The following is a 19,201-nucleotide window of genomic DNA, read 5'->3' on the forward strand; positions in this document are numbered from 1 at the left end:
GAAACCTGTCAGACAACTTAGCTGCCTGACAAGTTGCACTCCATGCATTGCAATGGAACCGTCCTAATAGGAGCGACTCAAGTTGCTCCGACTTAGAAAAATGTTCCTGCAATACTTTGGGTGGGACTTCGGAACGGCTTGCATTGGCTTCTATTAAATAAGTCGTTTGCAAGCAGCGCTGAGGTCGCGCTGTGCGGGGCGGCTTCAGAGTTGGATGACTTTGAAGCCGCCCCCGTGTGAACCCGCACTAAGAACTATGATAACCTGAAAATAACCATTGGATTGACATATTTATAATAATTTTATTTTACAGATACAACTTAGCACATTACATATTCACTACCATGTTATCAGAGATAACATTTCCTATATAGTATTCCTTCTAAAGCTAAACTCCAGGTAGAGGTAAAAATAAAGAGATATTAAAACAATAATTTAACAGAAACCAGCCCCCTACCCAGCCGCACTTGGACTAAAGCTGGCCATAGAGGGTGGGATTTTCTGTCCTGCAACCTTGGGTTGCAGGACAGGAAATTTCTCAATTCCAATCAACCCAGTCAGTGTTGATGGTGAATCCCTTCCATGGAGCTATTGTGTTCTCCCGGTGGGTGAGCTCAACTGCCAGGAGAACACACAGTGATTATTGCCAGCAGCTATAGCTGCTGGCAATAATCACATGAAAAATTTGACATACTGTTGTACCCAAGTCGATTGAGAGATCGACTTGGGTACCATCGGCCTGCCCATACCTGGTTCAAATCTTGGCTCCCGCCTGAACCGGCCGAGATTTAAACTGTTTATGGCCAGAGGGAGGGTTTTGATGTACTAAATATGTACTAATAGGCAGCATGCTGACAGGAGGAAAAAGCAGAGTAAACAGCAGGATGACCATAGCAGTGTTTTGCTGATTCACTATCCAATCAGCAGGTTAGGGGTGTTTTCTTCACTAATCTATGTTACAGATGCATTGAAGGCTGGAAATCTTAGTATGCTTTCTGGTAGGAATGACTGGATCACAAAGCAGGCAAAAGTCAAATCAAAGAAGAATGGAATTGATTGCAGTGTAGGGGTTAAATATCAGACCTATAAAATCTTAATGCAGTTATCACTTTTAATTACAGCATATACATTTGCTCTATACATCTCATGGGAAAACACATAAGCGATATATTTTATAGGGTATCTAAACCCCAAAACAAATCTTTTTATATATTGCAGCTTATTCCTTAGGCCTGATACACACCTATGCAGATTGCAGTTTGCATATTCCAGTTTGCTTTTTTCAATACATGTTTTTGATCCATTGAAGTCTATGGAACGTCCCTGACCCTCTCCATAAAATGCACAGATGTGAACTACATCCATAGGAAACCATGTTAAATGGACTGTAGTGTGTTTCTGCAAAACTGAAAATGCACAAAAAATGCATAAGTGTGAACCAGGCCTTAGATGTGGTGGGTGTATTCATTTTCATACTCTTTTTTTTTCCCCTGGCAATCCTACAAATATATCCTGTCCTAGGGTGGTTACATTTACTCTGCACTCCATCTCTAAAGGGATCCATGGTTGTTACTTGGCTGATTTGGACTACTAACAACCACACCTCCACTCTTCATTTCCATTATGTAGGGGGGCGTTTATTTGTAGTGTGGGCAAAAGAGCTTGGAAAAAACATCAGATTGTTTGAAGATCAGTTCAATGCACAGGAAGTTACAAGGACATTGGAATTCTAGCAGATACAGTGGGGAAAATTATTATTTGATCCCCTGCAGATTTTGTAAATTTGCCCACTTACAAAGTAATGAAGGGTCTATAATTTTTATCATAGGTATATTTTAAATGATAGAGACAGAATATCAACCAAAAATTCAGAGAAAACACGTGATACAAACGTTCTAAATTGGAGTTGCAGTTCAGTGAGTAAAACAAGCATTTGATTCCCAAGCAAAACAGGACTTTGTACTTGTCAACAAGGGTTTCTCCACCAAGTACTGAGTTGGTTACCAGGTTTTCACACATCTCGGGCAGGGCCATCTTTAATATTGATGGGGCCTGGGCAAACATTTTCTTGCCCCCCTCCATTTCAAGACATACAAAAACATAGCAGGTAGACTCAAAATCCACAGCAGACCAGGCAGCGATTGCAACTGGTTGCCAGAGGTTATAGCTAATCCTTACCACTCACTGACTGGTTGCTAGAGGTTACAACGCATAATTTCTGCTTGCCGTTGCTAGTGATTACAGCAGATCACTACTTCACTAATTGATTGCTATAAGTTACTGCACATCTTTACCACTCACTGAGCAGTGGAGCAATCCCAAATAATTGAGCAAGTAAAGTGGCACATTAATGCACACACTACAGGAGAGCGTCAGGGACTGCAGACAAACAGGAGAGCGTCAGGGACTGCAGACAAACTACAGGAGAGCGTCAGGGACCTTTAATATACAGACTCACCTGTCCCACGGTCCAGCACTGTGGGTGCCTGAATCCTCGCTCCTCTCCACAGTGCTGTCATTGCAACCGTGGGCACCCAGTTGTGACAGCTACACAGCCGGGCGCATACTGCGCATGCACGAGTTGCGCTGTGCTCTTTTAGTGAGCAGGCAATCTCCTGGGACCTGTGACGTGTCCCAGAAGATTGCAGAGAGAGAGAGAGAGAGGGAGAGGAGGAGTCGCCTAGGTGGCCAGACGACTGAAGCAGGAAGTATCTGTCAAAAGTAGGTACCCACTCTCTCCACCCCCCCCCCCCCCCCCATGTGGCATGTAAGGCTAGGAGTGCTTAAAGTGGAAATTCCACTTTTGGGTGGAACTCAGATTTAAGTGACTGTAAACCAATTCATGAAATTTGAGCTGGGTACACATATCTGCAGTGTTTTGTTATCTCTCTTCAAAGCACTATGTCCCGTAGCTGTCTCCTGCTCCGTTCTTCTGTTATCAGCCTGATAAATCCTGACAAGTTCTCTGTCGAATATGATAAAAGCAGCCTGAGTTTTGTGCTGGGGAGGATGCTATAAAATCGAATAGCAGAGTCCTGAACTATTCAACAAAACAAAGCTGAAAATCTCTACCTATGAGGAGAAGGGGGTGTGTGCCTTTCCTACAATCAGCTGTCTTGGCTGTATGCCCAGGCTTCACTGCAGTGTTCAACAGGAAGAGAAAATCTTTTAACACAATGTGCATTTTCTAAACAGTATATAAAGCTGAATACAGCAGATATACACGTAAAACTTATATGTCGGGAGATTTGTTTCATCCCTGTGTATCATCTGAGGCTGTTCTCTTCCCTGGGTATATGTGAGGGTTTGCATCCACTTTAATGCTGGCCATACACTTTACGAAAAATCGGCTGAAAGGTGGCCATTTAGACAGTTCGTTTGTTTTTCAGACAGTTAATGGGCACAAATCGTTAATCGTTGGGACATTTTTCAGCCAAAAAAAGCAAAGGACAAGTTTGGAAATTTTCTACTGAACAAACGATACATTGGAAGGTTAACGTGTTTCCCGTCCAAACTGTTTGCACTAGGTATATGTAAAAAAACAAAAAATGTATTCATTTATGTCCACTGAACGATTTATCTGTCATTACATGATGGCACTATCGTTTGTTCTCACAGCCGAATGTTTGTTTTTTGAAAACGAGTGTCAATGATTTTTCGTATAGTGTATGGCCAGCATAAGTCTAAACCGGTAGTGTGTGGAAAAGGACAGAATTTCATATCCATACTAATCTGCGATTTGAATACTGGTTACTCGAACACCTCAGAACACATGGAAAATACGCAGTTTAGCGCCTATAACAACATTTTGCCTTTGGCATTGCTAGAACTGCAATCTCAGCAACAGTTTGGAGATTATTCAGCGTTTAATTTCCTGTTCATAAACATTTGACCTCATCCTAACATCAGCAGCATGTGGTAGACGTTTACATTACATATGACTGCTGTATAGGACACATCTAAATATAGACGTACAATAAATATCCTGCCATATCATACATGATCATTTATTCCTGGAGGCGAACGAGATTGTGCAACGTGTCATGTCTGAGGATACTTTCCATATATGCATGTTGTTTTCTGCTTAGTTATAAAGCATTTTTTGCAGAGTATAGATAATTTTATAGCCTAACCTTTTTTTTGTGTGTAAAATATAGGTTTCATGGCGCATTTTATTGCTACCTGTGGTTTTTTTACACTGATGCCTTAGTCTAGTTAAAACAACATTGTCTCAATATTAAACCACCAAGTGGGTTAGCAGCAGCTGCTGAGTACAAAGAGCCTTTGACTTGTAGTGGTCAATGTTTCTGTGGTGTCTTGTGTGTCCTCGCAGCATAACGGTGTCTCTATTTACTGCACTGCAAAAATGCCATCACATAATCTTCCTTTAAAGCATTTCTAAAGCCCAACTTTTTAAAATTAAAATAATAATCATGTTATACTCACCTACTCTCTGCAATGGTATTGTGCAGCTCTGAACCTCCTCTTCTGGGGTCCCCCGCCGACGTGTTCAGCTCCTCCCATAGCAAGCGGCTTGCTCTAGTGACAGACATGTGGGCTTCACTCTTGAGCTTGGCTGTATGGGTCCATAGACCCACACAACTTGGCTCAGACACGCCCTCCGCTCTCTGGATTTGACTGACGGCAGCAAGAGCCAATAGCGCCCAATGCTGCCCTGATCTTCCCATGGGAAGAGAAGAACTGCAGCCAGCTACAACACTGGGTCAATACTAAAGCTGCAGGAATAAATTGTTAAAAAAATAAAAATCTTGACCTCGATTCAACCCCTTTATGATCTTAAAGAGGAACTGTAGTCTTCTCACATAATTTGTAATAAAAACATCTTTTCCATTCTGAAGCTTCCCTCCAACCACTTTACATATTTTATATATACTGTAATTCTGTACTTGCCAAATATGCTGGAGAAATCTCCCTCCACTGAGCCTGGCTGCATCCATTTGAACTGTTGGCAGCTGAAGCCGCTGCCTGTTCACTTCCTAGATTTACACAGAGGCACACCTCCAGCTCTGCAGCTCCCATTGACCCTCTCAGGAGAGCAAGAGAGAGCTGTGCATGATGTCATAAGCCTAGGCTTTTTACCAGAGAAGAAACTGGAAGTGGGCTGTATAAGATATTTACTGGCAGAAAAAAAAATGTTTTACTATCCAAAGTAAAAACAACAAGGGCAGAAGATTTAATAGATGGAAAGTTGAAAAAAAAAAATGAGTGAAGTTCCTCTTTAATCCGGTATCTCCACAATTCAGTGCAGAGCCCCTCTGCTCACAGCGGACAGCTGTCAAAAAAAAAAAAGCCAGCCACAAAGTTTATCACAACATTGCTCTGCAGCTGAGATAAAAAGAAACCATGTATCTTTTGGTTCTTTTAGATCAAAGGGATGCACTTCTGTCTGTAAATGAGGTCAGTTTAATCACTTAAGACCAGGCCTTTTTCTGATACCTGCTTGTTGCTTACAAGTTAAAATCAGTATTTTTTTGCTAGAAAATTACTTAGAATCCCCAAGCAATATATTATATATATATATATATATATATATATATATATATATATATATATATATATATATATATATATATATTTTTATATTTATATGCTAATCAGTGTGTTTTGGCAGGGGACTCCCCCTGCCAAAACACAACAGAACAGCTGGAGAGATTGCTGCACCAACATTGCTTGTGTTAGTACAGTGATCTGTCAGTTTTTTTTTTCTGTTCAGCCCACTAGGTTGAATGAGAAAAGAAACTGTTCGCAACTCAAAGGTTCGTATGTAGGGGACTTTCTGTACATACACTTTAGGACACAGCATCTTTAATACAGTACTGAATAGATCTTACCCTGCAACACCTTGGTCAGGCACACGCAGGAAATCCAAGCTTTGTGGTTGCTCTAGATTTCTGCCTGAAGCTCCAGCCACTTGCCTTGGTAATGTTGGGTGGTCCATAGAAGGGTGGTTTGTTCTAGAGTTGCTATATTGCCTTCCATGTTTCGGTTGCGGATGCCCATACTGGGAACTTTGTATCAACCCATTTTGATATGACCCTATTATCATTAAAAAAATATATATATATTACTGTAATTATATAATGCAATATGACACAAATTTCCAAACTCTTTTATAATATGAATAATGCAATATACCACAGCAAAGCATGGTAAATTGAGTATGCATTGTCAGTTCCAATGTTAAGCTTTTATCTGAAAGTAGCTTTTGAATTTTTTTTTTTTTTTACACTTTTCAAACTTTTTTGTACCAAATTTCCATAATTATTTTGAATTCAGGAATACAGATTGGCAAGTTTCACCTTCAATGTCCATCATACAGCGCACCTTACTGAACAACTGCTGCAAGAACATCGATTACATAATAGACCACTTATTATATCACTTTTACTTAAACTCTCAAGCTGGCCATTGATGGATCCAAATTTTTGGAGAACCAGCAGGATTTTGATCTATATGTGGCTGCTCCTGCCCTAAAGAAGTCAATCCAACTATCAACTTCTGATTAATGGGCTTGTCTGAAAAAATTCTCGATTAGTGGCTGCAACCATTGATCAGTTTATTCTGATTGTGGAGAGTCCCTTCTGTCCAAATACAATGTCTCAGTGGGGGGATATTTCGATCCACCTAGAGTGTGAAACGATCTATGGCTTGCCTTAAAACCAGTCATAAAATGTTTACATCTCAGCCGGTTTAGCAGGGACCAGACAAGATTCAAGCTATATATAGGCAGGCTAATTGTACCCAAGTCGATTTGATTGATCAAAGCTACTAGCAATAATCACTGTTCTGGCCAGGACGGCTCCCTACGCACTGTGTTGATGGGTTGCAGGAAAGAAAATTACTCCATCTATGGCCGGCTTTACACACAGATATTTGCATAGATTTAAACTAAAATATTAGGTGCAGTAAAGTACAATCCCTGTAGAGTACTACTAAATAGGAAGCACAGGTATTTATAGAATGAGTATATAAGTTTGCACAGGTGTAAATGTATTTTTCTGTTAAGAGCAGAGCACATAAAAACAAAAAACAAACAAAAAACATTCTATGAAAAACACTACATTACCTTTAGGGCCGGTTCACACAGGGGGCGACACGACTTGCCGTGCCGCGACCTGACAAGTCGCCCCCGTTCTGTACAATGGAACCGTTCTAAGAGGAGCGACTCGAGGCGCTCCGACTCAGAAAAAAGGTTCCTGTACTACTTTTGGGTGACCTCGGGGCGACTTGCATTGACTTCTATACAGAAGTCATTTGCAAGTCGCCGCTGAGGTCGCGGCAGGTCACGGCGAGGCAAGTCGAATCGCCTCGCATCGCCCCCTGTGTGAACCGAGCCTAAAAGTGTTTGCATGCTATACTCTGATCAACCATAATTTTCCGATCACCAACCTAATATTTAGTAGGACCCCCTTTTGCCACCAAAATAGCCACTTTTTCAATTGAGGAATGAACGCCACTAGACCTCTGAAGGTATGCTTTGGTGTCTGGCACCAAGCCATCAGTAGTAGATCCTTTAAATCCTGTAAATTGCAAGGTAGGGCCTTTATGGATCAGACCTGTTTTTCCAGCACATCCCACAGGCATCTGGAGGCCAAGTCAACAACTCAAACTTGTGTTCTTCAAACCCTTCTTGAACCATATTTGCAGTGTGGCAGGGCGCATTATCCTGCTGAAAGAGGCCACTGCCTTCAGGGAATACAGTTTCCATGAAGGGGTGTACTTGGTCAGCAACAATGTTTAGCTAGGTGGTACGTTTTAAAGTAACATCCAAATGAATGGTAGAACCCAGCAGAACATTACAAAAAGCATCACACTGCCTCCAGCTTGCCTTCTTCCCATACTGCATCCTGGTGCCATCTCTTCCCTAGATAAGCGATGCACGTGCACCCGGCCATCCACATGATAGAAAAGAAAACATGGTTCATCAGATGTTTCCACCTTCTTCCATTGCTCCAGTTCTTAGACTCGTGTGTCCTTTGGCTGTAGACATGGGTCAACATGGGCACCCTGACAGGTCAGAGGCTACACAACCAAATACACAACAAACTACAATGCCCATTTTTTTCTGCTTACAACACATCAGCTTCAGGAATAACAGGATTACTTGCTGCTGAATATATAACCCCGGCCTTTAGATGCCATTGTAATGAGATAATCAATGTTATTCACTTAACCGGTTAGTGGTCATAAAATTATGGCTGATCGGTGTATATAAAATAAATATTTAGAGGGAATCCATGAAAGCTCACCATTACTATGAATGTAAATAGTACTGTACCTGGTGGTGGTGGAGCAGCTCTGCTTGGATAGGACTTTACTTTATTTGTGCTATTTCGCCCATCAACAAAATTTCTCCTGGTGGGTCCTGGAAGACAAAAAGGAATGATCTACATAGAAACTTACACATAGGGCTTATCGTACATCAGGGGAGAACAAGGAGGATTTAACCACTTGCCTACCATATATGTACTGTGGCAGGTTGACTCTATTGCGCAAATTTACATACCTGTACATAATTCTGTGCAATAGCCACTGGGTGGCACGCGCACGCCGCCGGAGGCGCCATCGCATGCTGATTTGACAGAGGGGGAGCCAATCAGTGGGTTCAGTGGACCTGATGTCTGCCGACCACCCACAACTATTCCTGAGAGAGGCAGAATGCCGGTTCTGACAGGGAAGATAGAGATCTTGTGTTCCTGCTAAGCCCCACACAGTTAGCAAGCACCCCCTAGGGATACATTTACCCTTTGATTGCCCATGATGTTAACTCCTTTCCTGCCAGTGTCATTAGTACAGTTACAAAGCATATTTTTAGCACTGATTATTAGATTAGTATCACTGGTCCACAAATAGTTTAATTTCAAAACGTGTCAGTTAGGTGTCCAATTTGTCCGCCACAATGCCGCAGTCCCACTTTAAGTAAATAAAATAAATTATATAAAAATGCCATAAAATATCCCATAGTTTATAGATGCGTAAACTTTTGCACATAACCAATTAATATACACTTATTAGGATTTTTTTTCCTTTACCAAAAATATGAAGCAGAATACATAAAGGCCTAAATTGATGCAGAAATCCGATTTAAAAAAAAAAAAAATAATTCTTAATTGGATGTGTTTTATAGCAGGAAGTAAAAAAATATGGTGATCAAATAACACCAAAAGAAAACGATTTGTGGGAAATAAAATTACATAAATTTTATTTTGGTAAAGCGTCGCATGACCGCGCAATTGTCAAAGTAATTCAGTGCCGTATAGCAAAAAATGGCCTTGTCATTAAGGGGTAAAACCTACTGGGGCTGAAGTGGTTAAGCAGTTACATTTACCGTTGGGCACAGTGGACTTTTTTGCAGGATAAGATTGTTTTAGGTTGCATTTGGTTGAAAATGGTTTATAGTAATCAATGGAATTTTAAAAACACAATAAAAGTCATTCTATTTTGCTTGCATCATGGATTCTAACCTTTAACAATAATATGGTGGACAACCATTTCAATATTCACACACTGTAAAGCGGAATACAGATTGTTCAGTAGATGGCACAGAATATGCAATATTCTCTAAATATTAGAAATTATATCTAAGGCCTCATGCACACGGACGTTTTTACAGCCACTTTTTTGAGCTTTTTTTGCAGCTTAAAAACGGCTGTCCATGTTAGTCTATGGCTTCATGCCCACCTAGGCGTTTTTGAGCTGCAAATGGCATAGGCGTTTTTAAGCTGTAAAAAAAAACCCAGGACCAGTGCGTTTCGTGGCGTGGAGCTAGAGCTGTAAAAACGCAAATCGCGGGAAAACGCGCATAAACGCGCAACATATTTTCTTTGTTTTCTGAGTGCTATAGCCAAGAGATGTGTTTCTTAAAAAACGCTACTTAACGCTAACGCTAAAAAACGCGCAAAAACGCGCAAAAACGCCAATGCAAAACGCGGTAAAAATCACGTTTTTAACAACAATTTTTCCAGGCATCGGAGCTAGCTTTGCAGCCAGTTTTTTAAAACGTCCGTGTGCATGAGCACTTATATGTAATATAACAAAGAAAGGGTAAAATTTGCAAGTTACATGCAGGCTCTAAGAACCTGTCCCACATCAAGACTTTACTTTTTGTTTTTACATTTTTTTAACAACTTAAGGACCAGGCCTCTTTTTCAGATTTGGTGTTTACATGTTTAAAACTGTTTTTTTTGCTAGAAAATTACTTAAAACCACCAAACATTTTATATTGTTTTTTTTTCTAACACCCTAGAGAATAAAATGGCGGTCATTGAAATACTTTTTTTCACACCGTATTTGCGCAGCGGTCTTACAAGCGCAGTTTTTTTGGAAAAAATTCACTTTTTTGAATAAAAAAATAAGACAACAGTAAAATTAGCCCAATTTTTTTTATATTGTGAAAGATAATGGTACGCTGAGTAAATTGATACCCAACATGTCACGCTTCAAAATTGCGCCTGCTCGTGGAATGGTGTCAAACGTTTAGCCTCAAAAATCTCCATAAGCGACATTTAAAAAATTCTACAGGTTGCATTTTTTGCGTTACAGAGGAGGTCTAGGGCTAGAATTATTGCTCTCACGCTACCGATCGCGGAGATACCTCACATGTGTGGTTTGAACACCGTTTTCATATGTGGGCGCTACTCACGTATGTGCTCGCTTCTGTGCGCAAGCTCATCGTGATGGGGTGTTTTTTAAAAAACTTTTTTTTTTTCTTATTTATTTTAAATTGATTTTATTTATTTTTACACCGTTTTAAAAAATAAATAAAAAATGGATCACTTTTATTCCTATTACAAGGAATGTAAACATCCCTTGTAATATAAAAAAGCATGACAGGTCCTCTTAAATATGAGATCTGGGGTCAAAAAGTCCTCAGATCTCATATTTGGACTAAAATGCAAAAAAAAAAAAAAAAAAAAAAAAAAAGAAAAAATGACAAAAAAAATATACCTTTAAGAGGTATGGGCGGAAGTGACGTTTTGACGTCGCTTCCGCCCTCCTATGGTATAGAGACGAGTGGGGGCCATCTTAGCCTCACTCGTCTCCATACCCAGCTAGCGAAAGGACCCGATCGCCTCCGCCGCTACCAACGGCTCCGGTAAGCGGCGGAAGGGCGGCGGGAGGGGGGGTGGCACCTCTCCCACTGCTGATAGCGGATCCGCCGCAGAGACCACCGTTATCGTACAGACGACCAGCGCCTGAAGAGATGGATATCTCGGTTGTGGCAGCAGCTGCTGCCGTTACCGAGATATGCCTCTTCAAAAATAGGACGTACATCGTCGTGCGCTGGTCAGTAAGTGGTTAATCATAAAGTTACAAGTATAAATCTGTAAACAGTAAAGGGAAAACTCAGGTCCAGACCAAATTGGGCAGATCATTTTGTGCTTAGATTTACATCTACCGATCAACTTCTGTTAAACCACCCTGTCAGATATAAGCCACTTAGAGCCACGGATCAGCGGCTGAAATGCTGAGCGTGTATCCTGACAATAGGGGAGTTTCTCCTGCTGTCATAATACAATAGCACAGCGGGGAGAATTTCCGCATCCACCGCGAATGTGTGGATGGAGGAAATCGATTCAGTTTTTTTCGTTCATCCTGCTGGCTGAATGAAAAGAAATTGAACCACGTATGGCAAGCTTTGGTTGGGAAGTGGCAGAATGTATTACAGCGTAAACATACTGTATACATAAAAATATACTTACGAGAGTTCTTTGGAAGGCCTTGACCAATGCTGACCTGTAGCACTTTATTGCTGTGTTTCAGTATGGCCACATCTCCAAACCCTTGAACAAATTGTACCTGTCGGGAGCTACTTCCTCCACTCCATGGGCCCCATGATTCTTTCTTTAACTTCATTTCAAGCCTAAACAGAATGAAATTAGAATAAAAATTATGGCAGACCTTTAACTTCAGGAATTGACTATCTGTTTTAGCTGTTATTTTCTCCATTGCATGTTAAAAGGCTCCTGCTTCTTATTGGTAAATCATGAATGCCTTGGTACATAGAAAGCTTAACCCCTTCCCACCGCCTCTATGCATATATACAGTCTCACAGAAGTACCTCTGTGTACTGCAGCTCCCAGCACATACACCACACTCTCATTGAGAGACCCAGGTATCAGTGGCGGCTGGTGAAGTTTTTGGATGGGGGGGCGCCAGACCCCGCCCATCATGACCCCACCCATCATTTTGGCCCCTCCCACTTCTCATAAAACACGCCCCTTATGTAATCTGAAATTTTTTTTGGCGTGGGTTCCCCCCTCCGAGGGCATACCAGGCCCTTAGGTCTGGCATGGATTCCAAGGGGAACCCCCTACGCCAAAAAAACGGCGTGGGGGTCCCCCCAGATCCACACCAGACCCTTATCCGAGCACGCTACCCGGCCGGCCAGGAAAGGGGGTGGGGACGAGCGGGCGCCCCCCCCCCTCCTGAGCCGTACCAGGCCGCGTGCCCTCAACATGGGGGGGGTGCCTTGGGGGAGGGGGGCATGCGGCCCCCCCCACCCCAAAGCACCTTGTCCCCATGTTGATGAGGACAAGGGCCTCTTCCCGACAACCCTGGCCGTTGGTTGTCGGGGTCTGCGGCCTGGGGGCTTATCGGAATCTGGGAGCCCCCTTTAATAAGGGGGCCCCGGATACCGGCCCCCACCCTATGTGAATGAGTATGGGGTACAATGTACCCCTACCCATTCACCTGTGAAAAAAAAAAAAGTACAAAAAAACACAACACAGGGTTAAAATATTTTATTGCACAGCTCCGGGGGTCTTCCGTCTTCGGGGGTCTTCTCGCCGGACTCCTCCGCTATCTTCTTGTAGCTCTTTTGCTAGCGGAGGAGCCTGGCTTTCTTCCTCGCCGCCGGCCTCTTCTCCCGACTTCGGGGGTCTTGTCCCCCTCTTCGGTTCTTCTGCCGGGCCACCGCGCCTTCTTATAGCTCTTTTACAGGCGGTGGCCCGGTCTTCTGTCGCCGCCGCCGCCCGTTCTTCTTCTTCTCCTTCTCCAGGAGATGTTGCCTCGACGATCTCCCTGGCCGGAATGCCAGGGACGCGCTGCGCTGCCACTTATATAGGGACAATGGGGCGGTGTCACATGGGTTGATGTCACATGGGTTGATGTCACATGGTTTTTTTTTAAACTTTTTTTTTTTTACACCTAGGGAGAGGGGGGGGGGGGCGGCGCCCGGGCGCCCCCTATGGGCGGGCCGCCACTGCCAGGTATTGTACTAAGGATCGGGAACTGGGAATACCAGTTCCCAATCACATGATCACTGTGATGGCCTCTGACTGGCTATCACAGCCAGCCTGTGATTTTATTTTCTCTCCTCTTCAATGGAGAAAAAGATACATTGTATCTTTTTCTCCTTGCAAATAGAAGAGGAAAAAAGTAAACAATGCAGGTGTTAAAAAAACAAAACAAAAAAAACACAATTAAAAAAAAAAATAATTAGCTAGGTCAGTGCCTAATAAGAGTCAAAGGTCAGAGTCAATTTTAGGCAAGATTAAAAAACTGTGTTTTAGGTAGGGACAAAAAGTGCAATAATGGTTCTCGGTCCTACTATAGTTACACACAAAACACATAACAAACATATGTAGTATTGCAATTGCAGGAGAATTTTTGGCTGTTCTTTGGTGGTATGCTATGGTAATAGCAAGGAATACACAGCTACCATTTACTACCAAATGAAAGCTCAATTTGCCCTGAAAAAAACATATTATTCACTTGGATACACCAAGTAGCTGCAATGATTTGTATAGTCTTACTAACACATGTCAAAGTTGCAAAATTGTGGCATGAGGATTTGTTTTACCCTCATCATGAAGGGGTTAAATTTATGGTTTTAGGGGTGGAAGCAGGTGTACTGATAAGATTTCTTTCAGGGTAAAAGTGTTGGCTAAACTCACTCTACAACAGTTTATATATTTACTTTATGAAGTGTGTTCAGAACCAAGCCTCCTTTCACACTTGTGCAACTTTGGACATCAAAGTTGCATGACAAGTCGTTCCCCAGGTTTTCTGATAACCATTCGTATATATGTGCAATTTCAAAGTAGTTCATGCACTTCTTTAGTCCGACTTTCATGCATTTTGAGGACCATAGACTTCAATATTAATCCTCAAAAGTTGCATGAAAGTCGTACCTAAAATGTTATACAATGCAACAGTTGTCCATTGTCACTGGTCAAAGTCATATCCAAATTGCACCCAACAAAGCTGCCTCAAAGTTGCAGTCCAAAGTCAGCGCAACTTTGGAGTCGTACAAGTGTGAATGGAGCCTTAACGTATTTTGATATGCAACCAGTAGGTGAAGCACTGTTTTTTTTCATGTTTTGTTGGAGAAAATAAAAACTGTGTACACAATAACTCAAACTTAAAATGTACACATTACACACTCTTTAACCACTTCCCGGCCACGGCACATAAATGGCCGGGTGGTCCTTTCCTCATTCTGAGTGGACGTTCAGAAACGTCCCTCAGAACGAGTGCTCGCATTGCGGCCACGAGGCATGCTGCGGCTCAATCCTGTGATCAGTCTGCAGATCTATGACAGGTCTCTGTGCAAGGTTTTTACACAGAGAGCCGTTACAGATCACCCCCACAAAGTACACCAAGCACCACTGATCTACCCCTGTCCCTATACACATTGCAGTGTCCCCATAAAAAAAAAAAAAAGGTGTCTGTCCCCCATCACTGCCAACACCAAATAAACACTGTTTTGAGATATTTTTACCAAAGAAATGTAGCAGCAGCATTTTTGGTAAAAATGTATTAAGAGAAATGACGTAATTGCAAAATGTTATAACAGAAACGAAGAAAAAAGCATTTTTTTGGAAAATTTTTGTTTTTTTTTATTTCTAGCGTAAAAAATAAAAACCCCAGCAGTGATTAAATACCTCAAAAAAAAAAAAAAAAAAAAAAAAGCTCTACTTTTGTGAAAAAAAATTATAAAAATTTTGGGCACAGTGTTACATGATCGCGCAATTGTCAAAGTGCAAGAGCGCTGAAAGCTGAAAATTGGTCTGGGAAGGAAGGGGGTGCAAGTGCCCAGTATTGAAGTGTTTAAGGCTCCATGAGATGTCTCAGCGTTATAGAATCTGAACGGTAAAAAGCTTCTGCTGTACCATCTCAAGAAAAAAATAATTATAATATTCTAGGAGTCGTTTGCCATTTATGTACAACTTCATTAATCGTTTGTACAAACATACATAAGAAAAAACAAAGAAAAAAAAAAAAGCCAATAAAAAGCCATTACAGTATCTCTATTTAAGGTTCTATGCAGAACACTTCTTTGAAGATTACCCTTCAGCTGGAATGACATACTAAGGTTACTGACTTGAGTCCATGGTAAATTTGGAGCTGGCAGAGGATCTTTACCTGGGTGGAACAGTCTCTGAATACGTAATATTAACACAGAAGGCTCATTGAACTCCCCTTTCACTGAAAATGTTTTAGCGAACCTATTTTAGAATGTTAATAGAGACAGCATTTCTGTAACTTTTAATTGAGTTTAATTACTCAAATTAAAGAATACATATACATGCAATGGTATACGTCAGTATGGTGGTAGAGAACAGAAGAGATTGTGTATGTAATACTAAGGTTATTGGTTCACAGATAAAGCAAAGTTTTCTAACAAACAACTGCTTAAGTTCTGGTATTTATAACAAAAATTACAGTGATTGTAAACCCTGACATATACCCAGTAAAGTGACTTTCTTCAGGTGATACACATAGAAAAAAAAAATTCTCCTACAAGTTGTACCTGTTTATCTGCAGTCGTCTATTCTCTACATCCGTTCAAAGTTCAGAATTTATACATGACAAAGCTCCATGAGGAGAGCTCTGAGAGCTAACTGGAGAGAAGGGACGCCCCCTTCCCACAGCAAACCCGGAACAGAGCTGCGGTTGTCAATCACAGGCTGAATGCTGGAGATCCCTCCCTTATCACAAGAGCACCCCCACCAAACACCAAGGTGAGGCCATCCTCCAAAATCTCAAACCCCTGAGACTCGCACGTTCAGACTTAATATCGGGATGCCCTCCCGCACCACGACCAACACCAAGAAAGTACCATTCCTTTTTTTTATGTTAACAGGTTGGTGAGGAAGTGGAAGCACTCATGTTACCCCCTTCTATGCTCCACGGTTTTTCTTTTGTGTGTTAAGCACATCCACCGGTTAAGGTACATAAGAGTAGACTTGTTAGAATTGCGCTAATATTTAGCTTGTTTCACTAGCTTTTCTGTGTATCAAGCATTGCTTTGTTACTGTGTGATCAGATTAAGTCCTTTTTACCACTGTAGGCCTTGATCTATCCACACATCGTACTGTGTATATCCCCATTTCTGCAACGATTTCCCCCCCCCCCCCCGTTTTCCCTTTCTGTAAAAGTAGTCTATCCATCTCAGTACCGTCAGCACCTACAACCAAATTGACTTTAAGGAGACAATTGTGAGCATCATGGCCTCGTGTAAACGCCAAGGGCCTCAACAGCCCTTTAAATGCTCACTTCTATGGCAAGAAGCTATCTCACTAAAGGCAGACATACTGTGTGTCCAGGAGATGCATTTTCCGGAACATAACCCACCCCAATCTCCCACAAACTGTTCCCCCACTGTTTTCAGGCACGGGTTAGCAAGAAAGCAAGGGGAGTCATGATTGCGGTACGTTCCTCGGTTTCTTAATTTCACTCGCCTTGATCAGGACCCCTCAGGCAGATATCTGATCTTATCAGCCACATTCAATAACCAACCCCTAATCATTGTAAATATTTATGCCCCCAATACCCACCAGAAATCGTTCTATAAATCCATGATGCAAAAGATCAAATCATAATCTGTGGCAACTTTTATCAATTTATAGACCCCCACATGGATTCATATAATGTAAAGTGCAGAAAATCCACTGCTCTGTCTTCAATACTTTCCCTGGAAGATCTTTATGACCCCCGGAGGTGTCAGCACGGTACTGAGAGGGATTACTCCTTCTACTCAAACCCAAATATCATTCTAGGATCTTGTTCTTGACCTCCAAAATCCTGCTTCAAAAAGTCCACAATTGGGTTTATTAAAAAGCTCTGCTGCAACCAATTACCTTCAGAAGTCACATACTTAGATTGCACACAGGTGGACATCATTTCACTAAGTGTCACATGATCTGTCATTACATATACACACCTTTTTGAAAGGCCCCAGAGGCTGCAACACCTAAGCAAGAGGCTCCACTAACCAAAACACTGCCATGAAGACCAAGGAACTCTCCAAACAAGTAAGGAACAATGTTGTTGAGAAGTACAAGTCAGGGTTAGGTTATAAAAACATATCCAAATCTTTGATGATCCCTAGGAGCACCATCAAATCTATCATAACCAAATGGAAAGAACATGGCACAGCAAACCTGCCAAGAGACGGCCGCACACCAAAACTCACGGGACCAGGCAAGGGGGGCATTAATCAGAGAGGCAGCACAGAAACCTAAGGTAACCCTGGAGGAGCTGCAGAGTTCCACAGCAGAGACTGGAGTATCTGTACATAGGATGACAATAAGCCATACGCGCCATAGAGTTGGGCTTTATGGCAGAGTGGCCAGAAGAAAGCCATTACTTTCAGCAAAAATCAAAATGGCATGTTTTGAGTTTGCAATAAGGCATTTGGGAGACTCCCAAAAATGTATGGAGGAAGGTGCTTTGGTCTGATGAGACTAAAATTGAACTTTTTGGCCATCAAAGAAAACACTATGTCTGGCGCAAACCCAACACATCACATTTGTTTGCAGCTGACTGACTTCTTTTCTCTTTGATGGTATTTGTATATAATAACCTATTGTGACAATTACTTTTGTGATGCAGTTGTGTGACTTCTGACAATTATTCAGTATCACCATGGTATATTCCTTTCCCCCTTTTTTTCTCCCCCTCCCTTTTTACCGCAGTCATTTGGCCCAAATGCCATAGATGCTCGTACGGACGCCTGGGGGCAGATGGGTGAGCGGCCGGCTCTTGCCCATGTAATTTGGGGCCAATTTGGCGTGTCTCTGTATTTGCCCATTTATGGAGGTTCCTTTTATTGTGCAATCCCCTGGAGTTTTTGCACATATTCCCCTGTTAAAATCTTGGTCCCATTGGACCTTCCCTGGTTAGTGTCAGCAGTGGGGCACTTTCATGTGTGGATTGGAGATATGCACCAGAAGTGATGTTCCACTTCCGCTTCCGGTGGTCAGCTTGCGCTTGGGGAACTTCCGCTATAGCATCCGCGTGATGCCACGGCGGCATGATGTCACACACCGTCGTTTTGGCGCCACGGAGAGGGATTATTTAAGCCCAGCTGCCTTATAGGCAGCCGTGGAATGCAGTGGAGCTTGGGACGTTCATTTAACTGCCGCATAAAGGTATAATAGCCCTTCTTTTTCTGGTCGTTAATGTAAATGTTAGCTTGGTCTTTCTTAGATCCTGTAAGGTTCATGTGCTTGGCGGTTATTTGATATATGCACAACAAATTAATATATAAAAAAACTTTGTTAAAACTAGGTCAACCATTGGGAACGTTTGACCATTTGGAGAGGAGGCTTATCCCGGTGTGGGGACGTGGGGGGCTGGTGGGACCATGCCTTTTCCCCCTTTCAGGGATCCCGTGTGTTGCCACACATAAGGGTCACCATAGAGAGAAAGTAAGGAAGGAGAGAGCTTTGGTTTATATTGCTAGATTTAATTAATTTAAGTCTCTGATATTCTGATCTATTATCAGTGGAGTCCGCAGTGCAGTGGGTTTATATATAATTATTAAGGTAGGCCCTTTTTGCGCCTATTCTCATATAAAATTTTTGATATTTTACATAGATCCTGTTGACGTGAACATCTATCCATCAGGCAATTGCCCAATGTGCGGTTTACCTGAGCTCCTGGAGTTATTTCAATATATCCTTACTAATTTTTTGGTGAGAGGTAGGTGCAGTTCAGCCCTAATGGCCTGTTCTGGACTGTTCTCCTGCTTCCTCTATCTTAATTTGTTTATTCCTTTTTCTTATTATTCTTAATTTCACAGGTATTATATTTTGTATGGCAACAAGGAAATGTAGCGAATCTATCCCTCTCTACGGGTTTTCTGGCTGTTTATGGACCAAGTTTTGGCTTGTGTGTATAATGGGATCTCTCGGGAACCTTCTCTGTACTGGATTTGACCCACATGCCC

The 19,201-nt window shown here is 42.0% G+C and overlaps 1 protein-coding gene across 2 annotated transcripts in view; it reads right to left on the reverse strand.

Annotated features, from left to right (window-relative positions):
- The window catches only part of MYO1E (myosin IE), a 235,689-nt gene that overhangs the window by 6,611 nt on the left and 209,877 nt on the right, over positions 1 to 19,201 (reverse strand). The window contains exons 24-26 of one of the 2 annotated variants that reach the window (XM_077472372.1): positions 11,724 to 11,884; positions 8,300 to 8,386; positions 5,937 to 6,057 (exon numbers count right to left, since the gene is read on the reverse strand). In XM_077472372.1, coding sequence (XP_077328498.1) covers positions 5,937 to 6,057; positions 8,300 to 8,386; positions 11,724 to 11,884 — 369 coding nt within the window. Of the gene's footprint in view, positions 1 to 5,852; positions 6,058 to 8,299; positions 8,387 to 11,723; positions 11,885 to 19,201 lie in introns of both variants that reach the window. The other variant, XM_077472371.1, reaches the window with a different exon arrangement.

The sequence above is a fragment of the Lithobates pipiens genome, unplaced genomic scaffold (assembly GCF_037356315.1).
Source record: "Lithobates pipiens isolate NorthernLeopardFrog02 unplaced genomic scaffold, aLitPip1_a1.2 Scaffold_8, whole genome shotgun sequence".
NCBI lineage: Eukaryota > Metazoa > Chordata > Amphibia > Anura > Ranidae > Lithobates > Lithobates pipiens.